The 17,415-nt window shown below is 33.1% G+C and overlaps 1 protein-coding gene across 1 annotated transcript in view; it reads left to right on the top strand.

Moving 5' to 3' along the window:
* Positions 1 to 422: 422 nt before the first annotated feature.
* Positions 423 to 17,415, top strand: part of LOC127549785 (glycogen phosphorylase, liver form) — a 97,282-nt gene continuing 80,289 nt past the window's right edge. Inside the window, exons 1-2 of the mRNA XM_051978107.1 lie at positions 423 to 845; positions 11,897 to 11,998. Coding sequence (XP_051834067.1) covers positions 603 to 845; positions 11,897 to 11,998 — 345 coding nt within the window. The 5' untranslated portion in view covers positions 423 to 602. The remainder of the gene's footprint in view (positions 846 to 11,896; positions 11,999 to 17,415) is intronic.

Below are 17,415 nucleotides of genomic sequence, written 5' to 3'. Positions count from 1 at the left end.
CCCTTTAAAACAACATATATGTTTATCAATTTAAAACTAACTCAGGTGGGAAGATAGCTGAAAAGACATGCAGATATTCCTTCTGTTGTGTTGATTGAACTGGAAGATATCGAGGGTTGTTTCGTTCTTTGAATAGTGTGACAGACTCATTCCTAGAGCTCCAGGAATTAAAGGAGTCCAAAGCAACCCAGATTACAATAAAACTAGGAATACCTCCTCTCCCCTTAACGGTTAGGTTATTTCTCACAGTGGGGCAATGTCTTTATGGGAACAGGAGGTTGAGTCAGAGGAGCAGAAATGTTTATCACCATTCAATAAATCGATTTTTTTTTCTTTGAAGAATCATATGGTCAGGTATTTATTAAGGGTCTACTCTGATTGGAGACCCTTCTCTCTTAAGGATTTCCTCCGACATAGCACAATTTAGGGCTCTGCAGAAGGCGGGGCAGCGTAGAATACCAATGGGACGTGCTTCCACTCAGAGGTGGAGCCTCAAAATTTATTTTCTCCTAGCCCTATTTCCTGACTTGCACCTCCATAGCCCTCAGCTAAACAAGTTTTTCTAATTCTCTCTAGAGTGGACGTACCTCCACACCACAGTCATGGCTAAACCTTTGACTGATCAGGAGAAGCGCAAACAGATTAGTATCCGTGGCATTGTGGGCGTTGAGAACGTAGCGGAGTTGAAGAAGGGTTTTAATCGGCACTTGCACTTCACTCTTGTCAAGGATCGGAATGTGGCCACCCCTAGAGACTATTATTTCGCCTTAGCCCACACGGTGCGTGACCACCTGGTGGGGCGCTGGATCCGCACTCAGCAGTACTACTATGAGAAGCATCCCAAGGTACCAAAAAAAAAAAAAAAAAAAGACTCCTCTCTTACTAATCACTATTCTTCTCTGCATCCTAACGCTTCTGAATGCTTTTCTGCTGCCCTGCTCTCCTGGGACAGCACTTCTAGACTCAGTGGGAAAGAGCTGAATTTGCAAACAGACTTCGTGGATTTCAATCTCCACTACTTAATTCTTGTAAGATGGCAATTTACTTCATCTCTTCAGGCATCACTTTTTATTCTTACTGTAAAATAAAATGTGACTATCTCATCTCAAAATTTCTTTTCGTTTTAATAATCTGTTACTCCAGAATTTCAATACCGAAGGAATTTTTGGAAATCATTAGTGAATTCACACACACATACACACACACACACACACACACACACACACACAATCATGCTAATAATGGTAGAGATTTATATAGTATGTTCAAGTGTCTAAAAAAAAATCACCCTCCCCTCAACCTTGAATATTTAGGCAATAATCCCTGCTTTACAGATGGATAAACAGTTGAAATCCAGACTTAACCTAGTATACATCCCTTCCCATCTTTGCCCTGATCAATTCTTTATTTCACGAAACAAACATTAAGTATCTTCTTTATGCAAAACATTAAAGTAGGAAATAAAGAAGTAAAGAATTTATATAATAAAAGATAGCTACCTTTATGGACCTTACTTTTCACTAGGTGAAAGAATGTGATACATACACAGCTAGCCATAATATGTACTATAAGGGCATTGAAAAAGCACAAAACAAAATGATGTGTGAGTCTGAGGAGAACTTGGTGAAGAAAGATCAAGGCAGGCTTGATGGCATATATGATATTTGAAAATGTCATACTTAACATTTCTGGATCTGTTTCCTCATCTGTAAAAAGAGGGTGTTGGATTACTAAGTTGTTTTTTTCACATGGATTTTATTATCTTTTGATTCAGAGAATTTGGTTTCAAATCCTGCCTCTGACATTTGCTAACTTTGTGATCTTAGACAAGGCATTTCTCTTGTCTAAGCTGCAATTTTCCAATCTATAAAGTGGAAACTATCCTTGTACCTCACAAGATTATCAGCACAGTGCTTTGTAATTATAAAATGTTATATTAAAAATGGAAGATATCATTACTATAATTCTCTTGGTCCTTCTGTGAGCAATCTCCTTTGGATCAGTGGGATCAGGGCCTCCAAAAGATGACTAGAAATAACAATGAAGTATGGCTAGGCTGAAGATGGTACTATTCCATAGATCAAATGAGATAATTACCCAGTAATTGCTGCATTAGTTGTACTTTCTTTTGAATGTCTTTGGAATTCAGGAATATCACACTAAAGCCTAATTTAATCTTTTATTTATAATAGGAGTGAATTTTTCTAAAGTCATTTAGTATGATCCTGAAACCACAAGAAAGAATATCAGTTTTTGTAGCCTAACTGATATTGATTAAAACTTGGTGCCAAGTCTTATTTTGTCCACTGTCCACTGGGCATATACTTGTTTAGCAAATAGATTTTAATAATACTTCATTTGGTGAGTGCTCACTTCCTATGGAGCAAAATGATTTTAAATGGAGAACTCTTGGTAAAGCATCACATTATAAGATCTAGAACTGGAAACAACCTGAGAGGATATTTAGTGTAACCTAATAAGGAAAACTGAGGCTCAGGTATGACTATCCAAGTAACTTAATTTGAGCAATTATAATATATAATAGAAGTAACTATTTGCATTTATATTGCATACCTATTGGCTAGGTAGTCAGAAGAATATTTACAATTGTTTGAGTTTCTGAAAGGATTAGGAAAATGGGAAAATCAGCTGATCGTGAGGCAATAGTTGTAGAAAGGAATTTTAGGATGATCTAAATCTTTTTCTGCATGATTGAAGGGAAAATTACATAATTTATCATATCAACTGTTTTTTTTTTCCTCAGAGAAATGGGGGTTCTAAGAGATATGGATAAATAACAACAAAACTTTAATTTTAGGCAATATTTTGAACATCTCTCCATTAAATACTTTCTCAAAACAATAAAGTAGATATGATTCAAACTTTGTATTGTTCATTTATTATTTTGCCTCAAATGGAATTAAAATGCAAACAGTAAGCAAGAAATGTCCTTGACATTGTACAGCTTTCCAGTCTAGGAGAGGGCATCAAAATAATAGTAAAAACAATTTTAGAGATGGGAATTACATCATCTAGGGTTGAATTCCAGATTTTCCGTTTATTATCTGTGTTATATTGAGCAAGCCATTTAACTTCTATGATCCTTAACATCATTATTTGTAAAGTGATTGTCTTTGAACATAGATAGTTTCAATAGAGAATGATACATAAGTACATTAAGGTCATGTAGAACACAGTGCCTATATGAAATCTGGAAGATACTGAAGGAAGATCTTATGGAAAAGATGACATTGAAATTGAGTTTTAATGAATGGCAGCAAGCAAAAAAAAAAAAAAAGAAAGAGAACATTTGAAATACAAAGAAGATAAGTGAAAGTGCAAAAACGCAGTTCTGGTTTGGCTGTTGCATAGAGTATTTTGAGGAAGTAACATGAAATAAGGCAGGAGAAGCAGGGAGGCACTAGATTGTGGACAAAACTGAATGAAGATCAAAGAGGTTTGAATTATAATCAGTACATAATAAGGAGTTTCTGGCCATTTTCAGGTCCAAAATATGTGACTACACATCTGTACATGTTAGTATTCTGGCAATAGTATGAGAGATGGAGTAGAATATTAGTTGTGTGAGAGAAGCAATTCAAGCAATTCACTTCTCTGTTAAAGAAGCTATTTATTTTAGTAGTCTAAATCAGTGGTGTCAAACTCAAATAAAAAAAAAAGGGCCACTGACTGACTTAGAATATTAACATGATTTATTTTATTTTATTTTAATAAATATTTTCAAATTATATCTTAATCTTCTTTGGCTTTCACCTGAGCATCTTGTGGGCTACCTTTACTCTGAGTCACATATTTGACTTCTGGCTTAAATGATGGTAAGAAAAATGTGGATCTAGACTATGACCATCCCATTTTATAGGTGAAAAAACTGACAAACAGAAAGAGTAAGTGACTTGTTCACTGTGACACAGGCAGTAATTAGAATTAGTGTTAAAACCAGGATCAACTAACTCTAAATGTGATGTTTTTCCTAATATATTTCACTGCTTCTAGGCAGTGGGAATAGGAAAAAAAATAAACAAATATGAGAAATGAGGTAGATACAATAAAACTTGATTACTAATTGACTCTTCCTTCTCCATCATCTTTAATTTCCCAATATAATGACATTAGGTTTTTAGACATTGATAATAAGCTCAGATTTATACATTATTAAGGTTGAGGTGCTAGTGGGATATCCTTATGGATATGCCCTCTGTAGTTATATAGTTTTAGGATATATAGAACTTTTCCTCAAAAATAAATCAGTGAAGTAGGTGATACAAGTATCATTTAGTGCAAGATCATTTCTAGAAAAGACATAAAATTTCTGTCCTACTCCATCCAAATTAAATGCATTTTATTAACAAAGAAAAATAAATGAAAATACCTAATAGTTACAATGTCTGACAATATAATAATGCAATATTGTTTTCCAAAAGTCATATGATTGAATTATACATGTGTTCCCTCTAAATTCTATTCTCATCAAGGATCATAGGGAAGTTTATTTAGAAAGGTCTTGGAATGGTTCTGTAAGATATTAATGAGGGAAAGAGGAATCCATTAGGGAATGGAAAGAAAGGTTGGGTAAAATTATCTCACCTGAAATATCTTTGAAATATATTTCAAATATATTGAATTGGTAAATTATGTTTTGTTGGTAAACAAGGAAATGGAAGAAAGAAAAGGGAAAAATTAGAGAATGGGAGACTAGGGAAGGGATTATTCCTAAGGAAAACAAACTTTAACTAAAGATGAAAATATTCATAGCATTTTCAGATGGCAAAGCATTGAAATCTGAGGGAGTACCCATTAATTGGTAAATGACTGAACAAGTTATGGCATATAGATATGATAGAATGCTATTGTGTTATAAAAAGTATGTGAATTAATTCAGATTGAAGGAAACAGAACCAAAAAAGCAATTTGTACAGTGATAACAATGTTGTAGAGACAAACAAGTTTGAAAGACTAGAAACTCTGATTAGCATAATAATCAATCACAATTCCAGAGCATGAAAAATGCTACTGACCTCTTGGTAGAGAGAGGAAAGACTCAAGAGTACCAAATAATACATACTTTTTTTTTCTTTTAAATGTAATCAGTACAGAAATTTATTTTTTGCTTGAATATATACATGGAACAAGGTTTTGTTTTTTTCTTTCATTCTTTACTGATGTGAAGGGAGGAAGAAACAGGGAAGTGTTTTGCATTGAAAAATTAAATTTTAATTTTTAAAAAGGAGTTATTCTCTTACTCCCTTGAAAACATCAGGTGTTGTGATCATCTAAAAATGTCTAAAATAGTTTAGTAGGGGTACTACCTAGTAATTGGTGTTTAAACCTTCTCTGAATAGGACTTAATTTTAAAAATTGAATTGTCTTCTACAATAAAGATTTGTTAGAAGAAAAGTTGAGTGGCACAAAAAGTCAGTGAAAGATGCTTAACATATAGAAAGTGTGACATTATTTATTTATTATATTACAAAAAGTGTTATAAGCCCATTTTGGAATCTTCTCCATATGGGATCTCTTCCTGAAAAAAAAAAAAATCAGTAGAGGTTATATCGCTTGTGTTATGGAGTAAAAGATTGATAATCAAAGTGTGTAGTTTGGTAGAAACTATCAAAAGACCTGCTTCTGAGGTTTCATAGAAAAAAACCCTCAAATTAGCAAACCCATGAAAGCAAATATTGAGACTGCTTATAGAAACCACAATATCACTTTGGACCTTATAAACACCCAAATTTATGACATAAATAAATAATACAACATTAAGGTGGGGTGCGGAGGAACGCGGACTGGCGGTGCCAGGTGTCCGGGTTCTTCCATCTGAGTCCCGCTCTCTGGGATTTCCCCCGCCCTCCCCTCCCGCCCCGCACCCCCCCATTGCTGCTCGAGTTTTCCAAGTGCTTTCTTCATTGGAAGAATTGCACTCACCTAGTGCTTGAGTGAGGATCGTTGCCTGTATTCCTGGCGTTTTACCCCAGACAACATGAGGCTACTTACTGTCCATCCCTTCTCGACTGTTGATGCCTCCCAGGAAGAAAGGCAAAAGCCAACCTCGGAAATCACAGCTGGCATTTCGAGAAGGGCCCCTGGAGGGACCCAAGCATCCCTATGGATCTCCGCAGCTGGCCGCAGCCCTCCCGCGGCATGCTCCCGTCAAACCCATAGACCACAGGACCATCACTTCTTGGGTAGGGCCAGCGAATTCTCCGCCCGTGCCTCTGCACTACTGTACTGTACCACTTCAGGAAAAGGTCACCCCCACCCACTTGGTGGTACATAGGGGCCAAGAAGCTGTTTCTGTGTATTGCTGCCTGTCATTCCTAAGCCATCTATTGAAACTACTCAACCACCTGCCCCAAAATGGACAGATTTTAATCTGTTGCCAAGGGGAGAACTAGATAATGAGTTGGTCTGAAAATAGCTAGAGGGAGAATTGTTTTTGCTAACTTGGGCTCTACTTGGCCCTGCTATTCTTTTATAAAGAGCAGTAATTACAGTGGGGGATTTTGGGATAGTGAATTCATTTTCTGATTAGAATGTCTCTTCTAGTAAGCTAAAGTGCTTTCACTAAGATGTGCTTTTGCTACAGTATCCTGTTACTGTTGACCTTGAGTGGCTGGCCTGATATAGACAGCACCTACACCAATCATTCATCCAGTCCCTGCAGGAACACTTGAACCCACCTTATTCCCTTTTTTCTCCCAACCATTGATTCAATCAATCAGCAAACATTTATTAAGAATTTGTATTGATGGGCACTGGGGATACCAATAAATTAATGAAATAATTCCTTTCTACTTCTAAAAGATATCATGTATATGCATATATGTACACATATCTATCTAAACATACTATATACATAGAGAATACAAACTAGTTTAGTAGAGAGGACATTAGCATTTGGGAGGTACAAGATAGTGCTTGATCTGTGGCTTAGAAGAAAATGATTCTAAAAGGCAGATATGAAGAGGAATTACATTTAAGGGATGAGGAGGGTGAAAAGAATGGCAGTAAGAGATTGTCTTGTGTGAGAAACGGAGAAAAGGTCAGTTTGGGCTAGACTGTGGGAGGTAGAGTGCAGTGTTCACTGAACCTGAAAAGATAATTTCTGGGCCAGATTATGAATGACTTTTAAAGCTAAAGTTAATATTTTATATTAGAAGCAATAGGGAACTACTGGAGTCGAATAAGCAAGAAAGTGACATGTACTACAAAAAAGCAGTGTCTGATGATAAAAGTACCATGTGATATAGAGAAGGGGAATAGATTTTTCATTAATGCCAGATAATCTTCTTTAGGTACACTGTTTACTGTTTAACAATTTGCAATAAAATAATCCCACAATTGACAGTCTTAGGTTATTTGGTTATAAATTAAGAGCAGAGACCAATTTTCGATTTCAACTTCTGCATAGAATGCTTTTAAAAATGACTTGATAGAAGGTGCTGGGAAACCAACAATCCATACTCTAGGAATAGGAAGGATACCTAATTAAAAACTCAAAAATATATAGTCCTTTACAAGTGTTTCTCTTAGTCCTCTAACTTCATAAGAAGGTTTCAAAACTAAAGTTCCTGTCTTCAAGTATGGTATGCATACCTGTAGAATATGAACTAAATATCCTGTTGATTTTAATGTGGCTATTCACTTTTTTTTTAAATTAAAAAAAATTTTCATTTAAAAAAAGATAATACAACATTAAGATAGTCAGAATAATTTATAGGCAAAGGTTGTCTGGGTTAAAGGCATTTACAATAAATACAATTGTGAGCAGTTAGTAGGGAAAAAAATAGAATTTTGAATAATGGGCTAAAAGTGTACTGAGTAGTAAGACTGCTTGCCATCTAGGGGAGGGGATGGAGATAGGCAAGGGAAAAGTCGGAACAGAAGTAAATGCAAGGGATAATATTACAAAAAATTGCCAGGCATATATTCTGTCAATTAAAAGTTATAATAAAAAAATAAAAATAAAAACCCTTCAGATTGTTGAAGGAAGACAATTAAAAAATAAAAATAAATAAAAGTATACTGAGTAGTTCAATTCAAGAAAAATAAATTTTGAGTAATAATATAATATGTACTCCTGTGTGGATTATAGAAATAGAGCAAGAAAGTTGAACTAACAACATAATTTTAAAGACAGAAGTTTACAAAGTCTGTTGAAATATGTTGACTAAAATCATAATACTTTTGAAAACAAATGACCAAGAGAACAAAGGTCATAAAGCAATAGTCTGACTGAAGATCACTTTCTGTAAGGTATGGCCAAAAAAAACAGAATCATTTTATTTACAACTGTGACCTGAATGGGTAAATTTGAAAAGTGATTATAAAGTTGATGTATGAGAGACTAAATTCTAAGAAATTGGCATTATGAAATTCAGATGGGACTAGAGGTGCAGGTCATACCAGATCCTGCAAACAGTAGGCATGGCCTAATTATTAGTCAGATTGTGACAATTGGATATAAGAACACACCACTGAGGTAATTTGAGAAGCAGAATTATTTTCTGTGATAATTATGAGTTAGATTTCCATATAGGTATATTTGAAATGAGAATTAGCATTTAATTCAGAGAAAACTCATTACCAATGAACCAGTACTGAGAAATAAATGATGGTATTATGCCTAAGTTCTTAAGAATTCAAACAACACAATAGAATTTTGTTGAAAGATTCAGAAAATATTCAGAAATTTTTGGAGAGATTTGAAATAGAAACTGAAGAAAAACAGATGTAAATTATAACCATATTTTTAAAAGAAAGATAGAAAAAATCTTGGAACTAAGATTTCTTATCTTAAGAAAAATGGAAATTTAAGTGGAATAAACACATGGTCAAAAAAATCAAGATGTTCATCTTTCAGATATAAAGAAATAGCTAGATGCTAAAACAAATCTTTACCTTTATGTTAAAAAAAAAACTATTAAAAGAAGTCAATACATTGAAATAGTAGTTCAAGGATGCTGAAGCTCAGTTTGCTTTCCAGTAAGCACAGAGACACTAAAAACAAACAAACAAACAAAACAAAACAGAAGAAATAGAAAAGAAAAAAACCCATTGCTTTATGTAAATCAAACACAATATCTTTACCTAAAATAAAGGAAGATATTAGTTTAATCAAAGGGAAAAAACTCAACCAACAGACAGCATCTTTCTTATATAAAACCTAACTTGCAGAAACAACCAGGAAAAAGACTGTAAAACTTAGAAATAAGAACATCTAGTCCATGTATCTTAGTAAGTAATCAACAAGTTCAGATATACACAGAATGGCCAATAGGTCACAAAAGGACAACCATTTTTTCCACTAGACTAATATATTGTAGAAGTAGCTACCTGTGCAGTTAGAACTTGTTTATTGTTGGATTATATGTAAAGTTTTGTATTTTGTAGTCTTGTTGCTGTCTTATATATGAATTGCATATTTTTTATGCAACACATTATTGCAATTGCAATTGTTTTATGGATATATCTTTTAAAAGCTATATGTAATGTTACGCATGTTGTTATTATATTTAACATCATAATACTTATTATTATTATTTAAACAAAATAATTCTTAAGTGCTTAAAATGTTCCAGGCACTATGCTATGCACTAGGAATGCAAATACAAGCACGCAAAAAAGACATGTCCAGAGTATAAACAGCATGCTGAGGACATGATCGAGTGGTGTAAAAGCCTTGATCTCAGCAAGATAACATGAAAGCTTAGAGGAAAGTAGAAAACACGGTTCATAGGGTGCTTAGCTCACAGTCAAGAAGAATGGAGTCCAAATACAGCCTTAAACACTTTAATCTTTATTTGCCTCCTAGATGAACCAGTTCAACTTTACACTGTTTTATTTTCTTGAATCCCTTGCTACTTTTCTTTATCAAAAACTTTGTGCTGCCAAACCCCAATCTTGGATTATGCTAAGCATCCTCTGACTTCAGTCACTGACTGTTAATTGGACACATTACAAATTTATGTTCTGTAATGTCAATTGGACCATCAATACAGCAAGACAATCTTTTTATACCTCCCTGATTGATTTTCTATTCCACTCACCATAGTAAATTTTCTAAGCCTTTTTCTCCCTCTTCAAATCTCCCATTGCTACCTCTCTGTCTTCTCAAGTGAGAATAATGCCTCATATTTCACTGGGGAAAAAAACGGAATTCATTCACTGTTACCTCCGTCTTCTCCTTTGTCCCTTGTCTTCTATCACTGCCTTTTGCAACTATCTCATCTTCACTCCTATTTCACATAAAAGTGTAAATCTCTTTGCCAAGATGCACTCCTTAACAATTCCATTCCATCCATTTTTTTCTAACAGATGACTTGACCAACCCTATGTCTCATTAGTGTCTTCCCATCTTCCCATTTACTCGATGCTTTCCTATTGCCTACAATCATGCCCACGTCGTCTCCATTCTCAAAATAAAATGTTCACTTAATCCATCCAGCCCACTAGGTGTCATCTGATATCTCTTCTTTCTTTTGCAACTAAACTTCTATAGAAGGTTAGTATTATTAATGCCACTGCTTTCTTTCATCTGACTTTTTTTTAATTAACTCTTTACAGTCTATCATTGAGCTGAAACTATTCTCTCCAAAGTTGCTAATAATTTCCTAGTTACCACATCTAATGACTTTTTTCCACTCTTCAAATTTTATGCCCTCTTTTCAGCTTTTGACACTGTTACTGAGTCTATGCCCCAGTTACCCTCTCTAACCTGGCAGAAATGATACCTATTTGCACTTGAAATATAGCCCACATGTTTTAAACTAGAGAATTCACTATCCCCCATTTTTCATCATCATCATTATTATTTACATAAATAAGCATTTAGTAAGTGTTTGAATTGTGATAGATACTATATTATGCACTAAGGATGTAAGCAAGCAAGAAAGGGGAGATGAAAATTTCTCCTTTCAAAGAGAGTATATCTTTACCTGAGCCAGATAAGCAATTATGTCTAGGACTTTCCTACCTTTGGTGGCAGATTTGTAAGTTTAAAACTTTGGGATCTCAACCTCTGTTGAGACTAAGAGGCAACAAAAGGAATTTCCTTCATTTTAAAGCAGTACTAACAAATTGGAGTAGATATGCATCTGAGTGAGTACTGTGACTCATCTGATGAATCTGAAATTGTAGATGGTCATTATGTTCAGTGTTCTTTAATTTTTCAAAGATGTTCATCTTTACAATGTTTTTATTATATAAATTGTCATACTGGTTATTTTTTAGGAACTAATTAGGCCTTTGATAAGGATGCTACAAAAGGTTTTCAAAAGGAATTTTATTAAGTGTTGATGAGAATTTTCTGTGTAGGTTTAAAGATAAAATATCATCATAGATTTTCAGAAAATTTTGTAAAACTGTCATCAGTAAAAGGGAAATAATTGTCCCTTCTCTCCCATAATAAAACCTAATACTACTATTAGAATGGTTTCATTCAAAAGAACTACAACAACAATGATGCATTTATATTGGTTTTTTAAGGTACAAAAAATGCTTGTAATGTACCAGACACTGGGCTAAAGACTGAGGAGACAAAAAAAAAATTCCCTGTGTTCTCTAAGGGAATTTACAATCAAATGTGAGAACCAACAAGTAAGCAAAATACAAGGAAGTTATCTACTTAAAATAGTGCAAGTATTATCACCTCATTTTACTTGAAACCCAAAAAGAAATCAAAAGTTACATAGGCATCATATCATGTTTTAGGAGATTAATCAATTTTATACATCAAAAAATTCATGTGCACAAATATTGAGAAGCAATTTTTCCTCTTTTGTTCATGATTCAGCATCTCTCTCTCACTGTTACTAAAAAAAAAGTAATAATAATAAGGGTCCTCTGTAAAAAATCCTTCTGTTATTCTTTGTTTCAGAGAGTTTATTATCTTTCCTTGGAATTTTACATGGGACGTACTTTACAGAACACCATGATCAACCTTGGTCTGCAGAATGCTTGTGATGAAGCAATTTATCAGGTAAATCTATACATTTTAGAAGCATAAGAGATTTTTTACAGCAGTTTTCAAACCTGTTGAATTTGGTTAATGAAATATACAGTTTCTGTGTAAAGCTCTTGGCTAAATTCCATGTGTAGAAATATTCAAATCCCTACTTTTTCTTTGTGTAATGCTTTCAATTTCTACATGATATTCTTTGTCCCTTAAACTATCTTCTTTCAAATGATTAATTTGTAATATTCACTAAGTATAAAATCTTTGCAAACTTTCTTTAATGTTTTATGTAACAAAGCAGAAAACAAAATCCTTCACTGTAATGGCCCATTACACTTCATTTTCAATTAGCTTACAATTAATTTGGATTAAATAAATTACATTCAAGTGCAACTAGGAAAGCTCATCTATAAAGGTTTGTTTTTAAACATTATATTATAATATTATAATATAATAAAGTATAGACATTTTTATTCTTTTTTCTTCAATTCTAAATTGTATCTCTTTATCTGTTTTCCATCCAATGAGAAAACATAAAAATCCAAATTTATTAAACTTATATATAGTCATACAATAGGCTATCAGGTGGCACAGTAGATAGATTGCTGAACTTAAAGTCAAGAAGACCTGAGTTCAAATGTGGTTTCAGACATTTACCAGCTATGTGATCCTGGGCAAGTCACCAAATCTGATTTGTCTCAGTTTCCTCATTTGTAAAACGAGCTAGAGAAGAAAATGACAAGTCACATTAATACCTTTGCCAAGAAAAATATATGAGGTCACAAAGAGTCAGAAATTACTGAAATGACTGAACAATGACAAAATAGTCATGTAAAACAAATTATCAAATTAGTCATGTTCCCAAAAAGGGGGGCAAGAAAAAAAGAGGAAAAAAATGTTTCACCCAGTACTGAGTTTATCCATCTGGCATTCTCTATCTGGCTATGGAGAGCATATTTCATTGTAAGTCCTTTGGAACTGTATTGTGTGGTAATTCAGTTGCAAAGTCTTTCAAAGTTGAAAATCTTTACAATATTTCTACTACTGTGGGGTTTGTTCTAGTTCTGCTCACATCACTTCACTTCTATTCAGATGGTTTGCCCAGGTTTTTCTCAAACCATACTTTTCATCATTTCCTATTGCATGGTAGTATATCATCACAACTAGGTTGTATTTATATGTTACAATTAGGTTAGTCATTCCTCAATTTATAGGCATCCCCTTAATGTTCATTTCTTTATCACCCAAAAAGCAGCTGCTATAATTACCTTTTTTTAATTTTCAAGATTTTAAAAAAGTTTTTTTATTTTCAAAATATATGCATGTACAATTTTTCAACATTGACTCTTACAAAACCTTGTGTTCCAATTTTTCTCCCTTCTTTCCATTCCCTCCCCAATATGGCAAGTAATCCAATATATAATAAACATGACAAAAATATATGTTAAATCCAATATGTGCATACATATTTATACAATCATCTTGTTGCACAAGAAAAATCAGATCAAAAAGGGAAAAAAATTAGAAAGAAAATAAAATACAAGCAAACAACAACAAAAAGAATAAAAATGCTATGTTGCAAGCCATACTCAGTTCCCATAGTCCTTTCTCTGGGTATAGATGGTTTTTCTTCATCACGGGATCATTGGAACTGGCATCAATCATCTCATTGTTGAAAAGAGCCACATCCATCAGAATTGATCATCATATAATCTTGTTGTTACTGTGTACAATGATCTCCTGGGTCTGCTCATTTTACCTAGCATCAGTTCATGTAAGTCTCTTCAGGCTTCTCTGAAATCATTCTGCTGATCATTTCTTATAGAAAAATAATATTCCATAAATTTTATATATCATAACTAATTCGGCCATTCTCCAACTGATGGGATTCCACTCATTCTCCAGTTTCTTGCCACTACAAAATGGGCTGCCACAAATATTTTAATTCATATCTCTTTAAGATATAAGCCTAATAGAAGTACTGTTAGATCAAAGGGTATGCACATTTTGATAGCCCTTTGGGCATAGTTCCAAATTGCTTTTCAGAATGGAATAACTCCACCAATAATGTATTAGTGTCCCAGTTTTCCCATATCCCCTCCAACATTCATCATTATCTTTTCTTGTCATATTAGCCAATCTGAGAGGTGTGTAGTAGAACCTCAAAGTTGTCTTAATTGTATTTCTCTGACCATTAGTGATTTAGAGCACCTTTTCGTATGACTAAAAATGATTCCAATTTCTTCATCTGAAAATTGTCTATGTCCTTTGACCATTTATTAATTAGAGAATGGCTTGAATTCTTATAAATTTGAGTTAATTCTCTATATAGTTTAGAAATGAGGCCTTTATAAGAATCTTTGAATATAAAAATGTTTCCCCAATTTATTGCTTCCCTTCCAATCATTCTGCATTAGTTTTGGTTGTACAATTTTTTTTTTTAATTTAATGTAATCAATCTATTTTATGTTCAATAATGAGCTTCAGTTCTTCTTTAGTCACAAATTCCTTCATTCTCCCCAGATCTGAGAGGTAAACTATCTTCTAATTTGCTTATAATATCACTCTTTTATGTTTAAATCATAAACCCAATTTGATCTTATCTTGGTGTATGGTGTTAGGCATAGATCAATACCTAGTTTCTGCCACAGTTTCCAATTTTCCCAGCAATTTTTGTCAAATAGTGAGTTCTTATCCCAAAAGCTGGGGTCTTGGGGTTCATCAAACACTAGATTACTATAGTTATTGACTATTTTGTCCTGTGAACCTAACCTATTCCACTGATCAACTGTTCTATTTCTTAGCCAGTACCAAATGGTTTTGATGATCACTATTTTATAATATAGTCTGGCACAGCTACGCCACCTTCATTTGCATTTTTCATTAATTCCTTTGAAATTCTTGATCTTTTGTTCAGATGAACTATGTTATTATTTTTTCTAGATCTATAAAATAATTTCTTGGGAGTTTGATTGGTATGGCACTGAATAAGTAGAATAATTTAGGTAGTAGTATTGTTATTTTTATTATGTTCACTCAGACTACCCCTGAGCACTTGATCTTTTTCCAATTGATTAGATTTGACTTTCTTTGTGTGGAAAGTGCTTTGTAGTTGTGTTCATACAGTTCTTAACTTTGCCTTGGCAAATAGACCCCCAAATATTTTATATTGTTGACAGTTATTTTAAATGGAATTTTTCTTCGTATATCTTGCTGCTGAACTTTGTTGGTAAAATATAAAAATATATAAAAATGATTTATGTAGATTTATTTTGTATCCTGCAACGTTGCTAAAGTTGTGGATTGTATCTAGTAGTTCTTTAGTTGAATCTCTAGGGTTCTCTAAGAATACCATCATATCATTTGCAAAAAGTGATAATTTGGTTTCCTCGTTACCTACTCTAATTTCTTTCATCTCTTTTTCTCCTTTTATTATCAAAGCTAACATTTCTAATATAATATTGTAATATTATTGTAATAGTGATAGTGAGGAAGCTTGTTTCACCTCTGATCTTATGAGGAATGGTTCTGGTTTGTCCCCATATAATTACTTTTGTAATTTTTTTTTCTCTTTGATTTTTAGTTCTAAAAGCAGCATTGCTAGGTTAAAGACTATAATATGCACAGTTTAATAGCCTTCTGGAAATAGTTCCAAATTGCTTTTCAGAATGATTGGACCAGGTTCGCAGCTCCACCAATAATAGTGTATTAGGGAATCTATTTTCTCACATTTCCTCCAGCATTTGTCATTTCTTTTTTTTTTTTTTTGTCAGTCAGTCAATATGACAGGTATGAGATGATACTTCAAAATTGTTTTAAATTTCATTTCTCTAATTAATGGTGATTCAGAGCATTTTTTATAGCTATTGATAACTTTGATTCCTTCCTTTGAAAACTGCATATTTATGTTTTTTGTCCATTTATCAATTGAATGCCTCTTATTCTAATAAATTTGGTTCAATTGCCTCTATATTTGAGAAATAAGACTTTTTTGAAATATTTACTAAAAAGCTTCCATTTTCTAGCTTCTTTTTCATTTTAGCTGCATTGTTTTTATTATTACATAAAGCTTTAAATTTTATATAATCAAAATTATCCATTTTATCTCTCCTGAATCTCTCTCTGTGTTGCTTGGTCAGAAATTCTTCCCATTAGCCATAGATCTGACAAATAATTCCATCCCTGCTGTGCTGATATGTTGATGTCTAAGTCATGAACACATTTTGAACTTATCTTGTTCAATGTGAGATGTTGGTCTATGCCTAGCTTTTGTCACATTCTTTTCTAATTTTCCCAACAATTTTTATCAAGTAATGAGTTGTTGCCCTAATAGCTGGGATCTTTGGATTTATCAAACACAAGCTCACTATGTTCATTTGTTTCTGTATATTGTGTTCCTGATTGGCTCTACTGAACAGATTCTCTCTATTTCTTTCTTAATACCAAATAACTTTGTCTAGTATAACTAATTCTCCTTTCCTTCCTATTTTATTCCCTGTTATTTTTGGCTATTTGGTCTTTCAGAGGAATTTTGTTTTTATTTCTCTAGTTCTATAAAGTACTATTTTGGTAGTTTGATTGATATGTCACTGAATAAATAAGTAAATTTATTCAGACATAATTTTGATTCTATTGGCATGAGTGATTTTTATTCTTCCAATTATTTAGATGTCTATTTGTATAAAAGGCATTTTGTAATTATAAAATTACAAAACTTTGTATGAATTGATAGGTAGACTCTCTGTGGTTTTTTAAATGGAATTTCTGTTGATGTTTCCTCCTAATGAATTTTTTAGTAATATTCAGAAATGCTGATGACTTTTGTGAATTTGTTTTATAACCTTAAACTTCTGCAAAAAGAATTCATTGTTTTGATAAATTTTATATTTGACTCTCTAGGATTCTATAGGTAAACAATGGTTTTGTTTGTTTCCTCTCTGCCTCAGCTTATTCCTTTAGTTTCTTTTTCTTTTTTATTACTATAGCTGGCATTTCTTTTCTTTTCTTTCTTTCTTTTTTTTTTTTTTTTGGTTGTGAGGCACCTTATTATTCCTTTTTTATTATAGCTTTTTATTTACAAGATATATACATAGATAATTTTTCAGTATTGACAGTTGCAAAACCTTTTGTTCCAATTTTTTCCCTCCTTCCCCTTACCCCCTCCCCCAGATGTCAGGTAGACCAATACATGTTAAATATGTTAAAGTGTATGTTAAATACAATATATGTATACATGTCCATATAGTTATTTTGCTGCACAAAAAGAATCAGACTTTGAAATAGTGTACAATTAACCTGTGAAGGAAATCAAAAATGCAGGGAGACAAAAATAGAGGGATTGGTAATACTATGTAGTGGTTTACACTCATTTCCCTGAGTTCTTCCCTGGGTGTAGCTGGTTCAATTCATTACTATTCTATTGGAGCTGATTTATTTCATCT

This window comes from Antechinus flavipes, chromosome 2 (assembly GCF_016432865.1).
Source record: "Antechinus flavipes isolate AdamAnt ecotype Samford, QLD, Australia chromosome 2, AdamAnt_v2, whole genome shotgun sequence".
NCBI lineage: Eukaryota > Metazoa > Chordata > Mammalia > Dasyuromorphia > Dasyuridae > Antechinus > Antechinus flavipes.
This window is presented reverse-complemented; position numbering and strand designations above follow the sequence as displayed.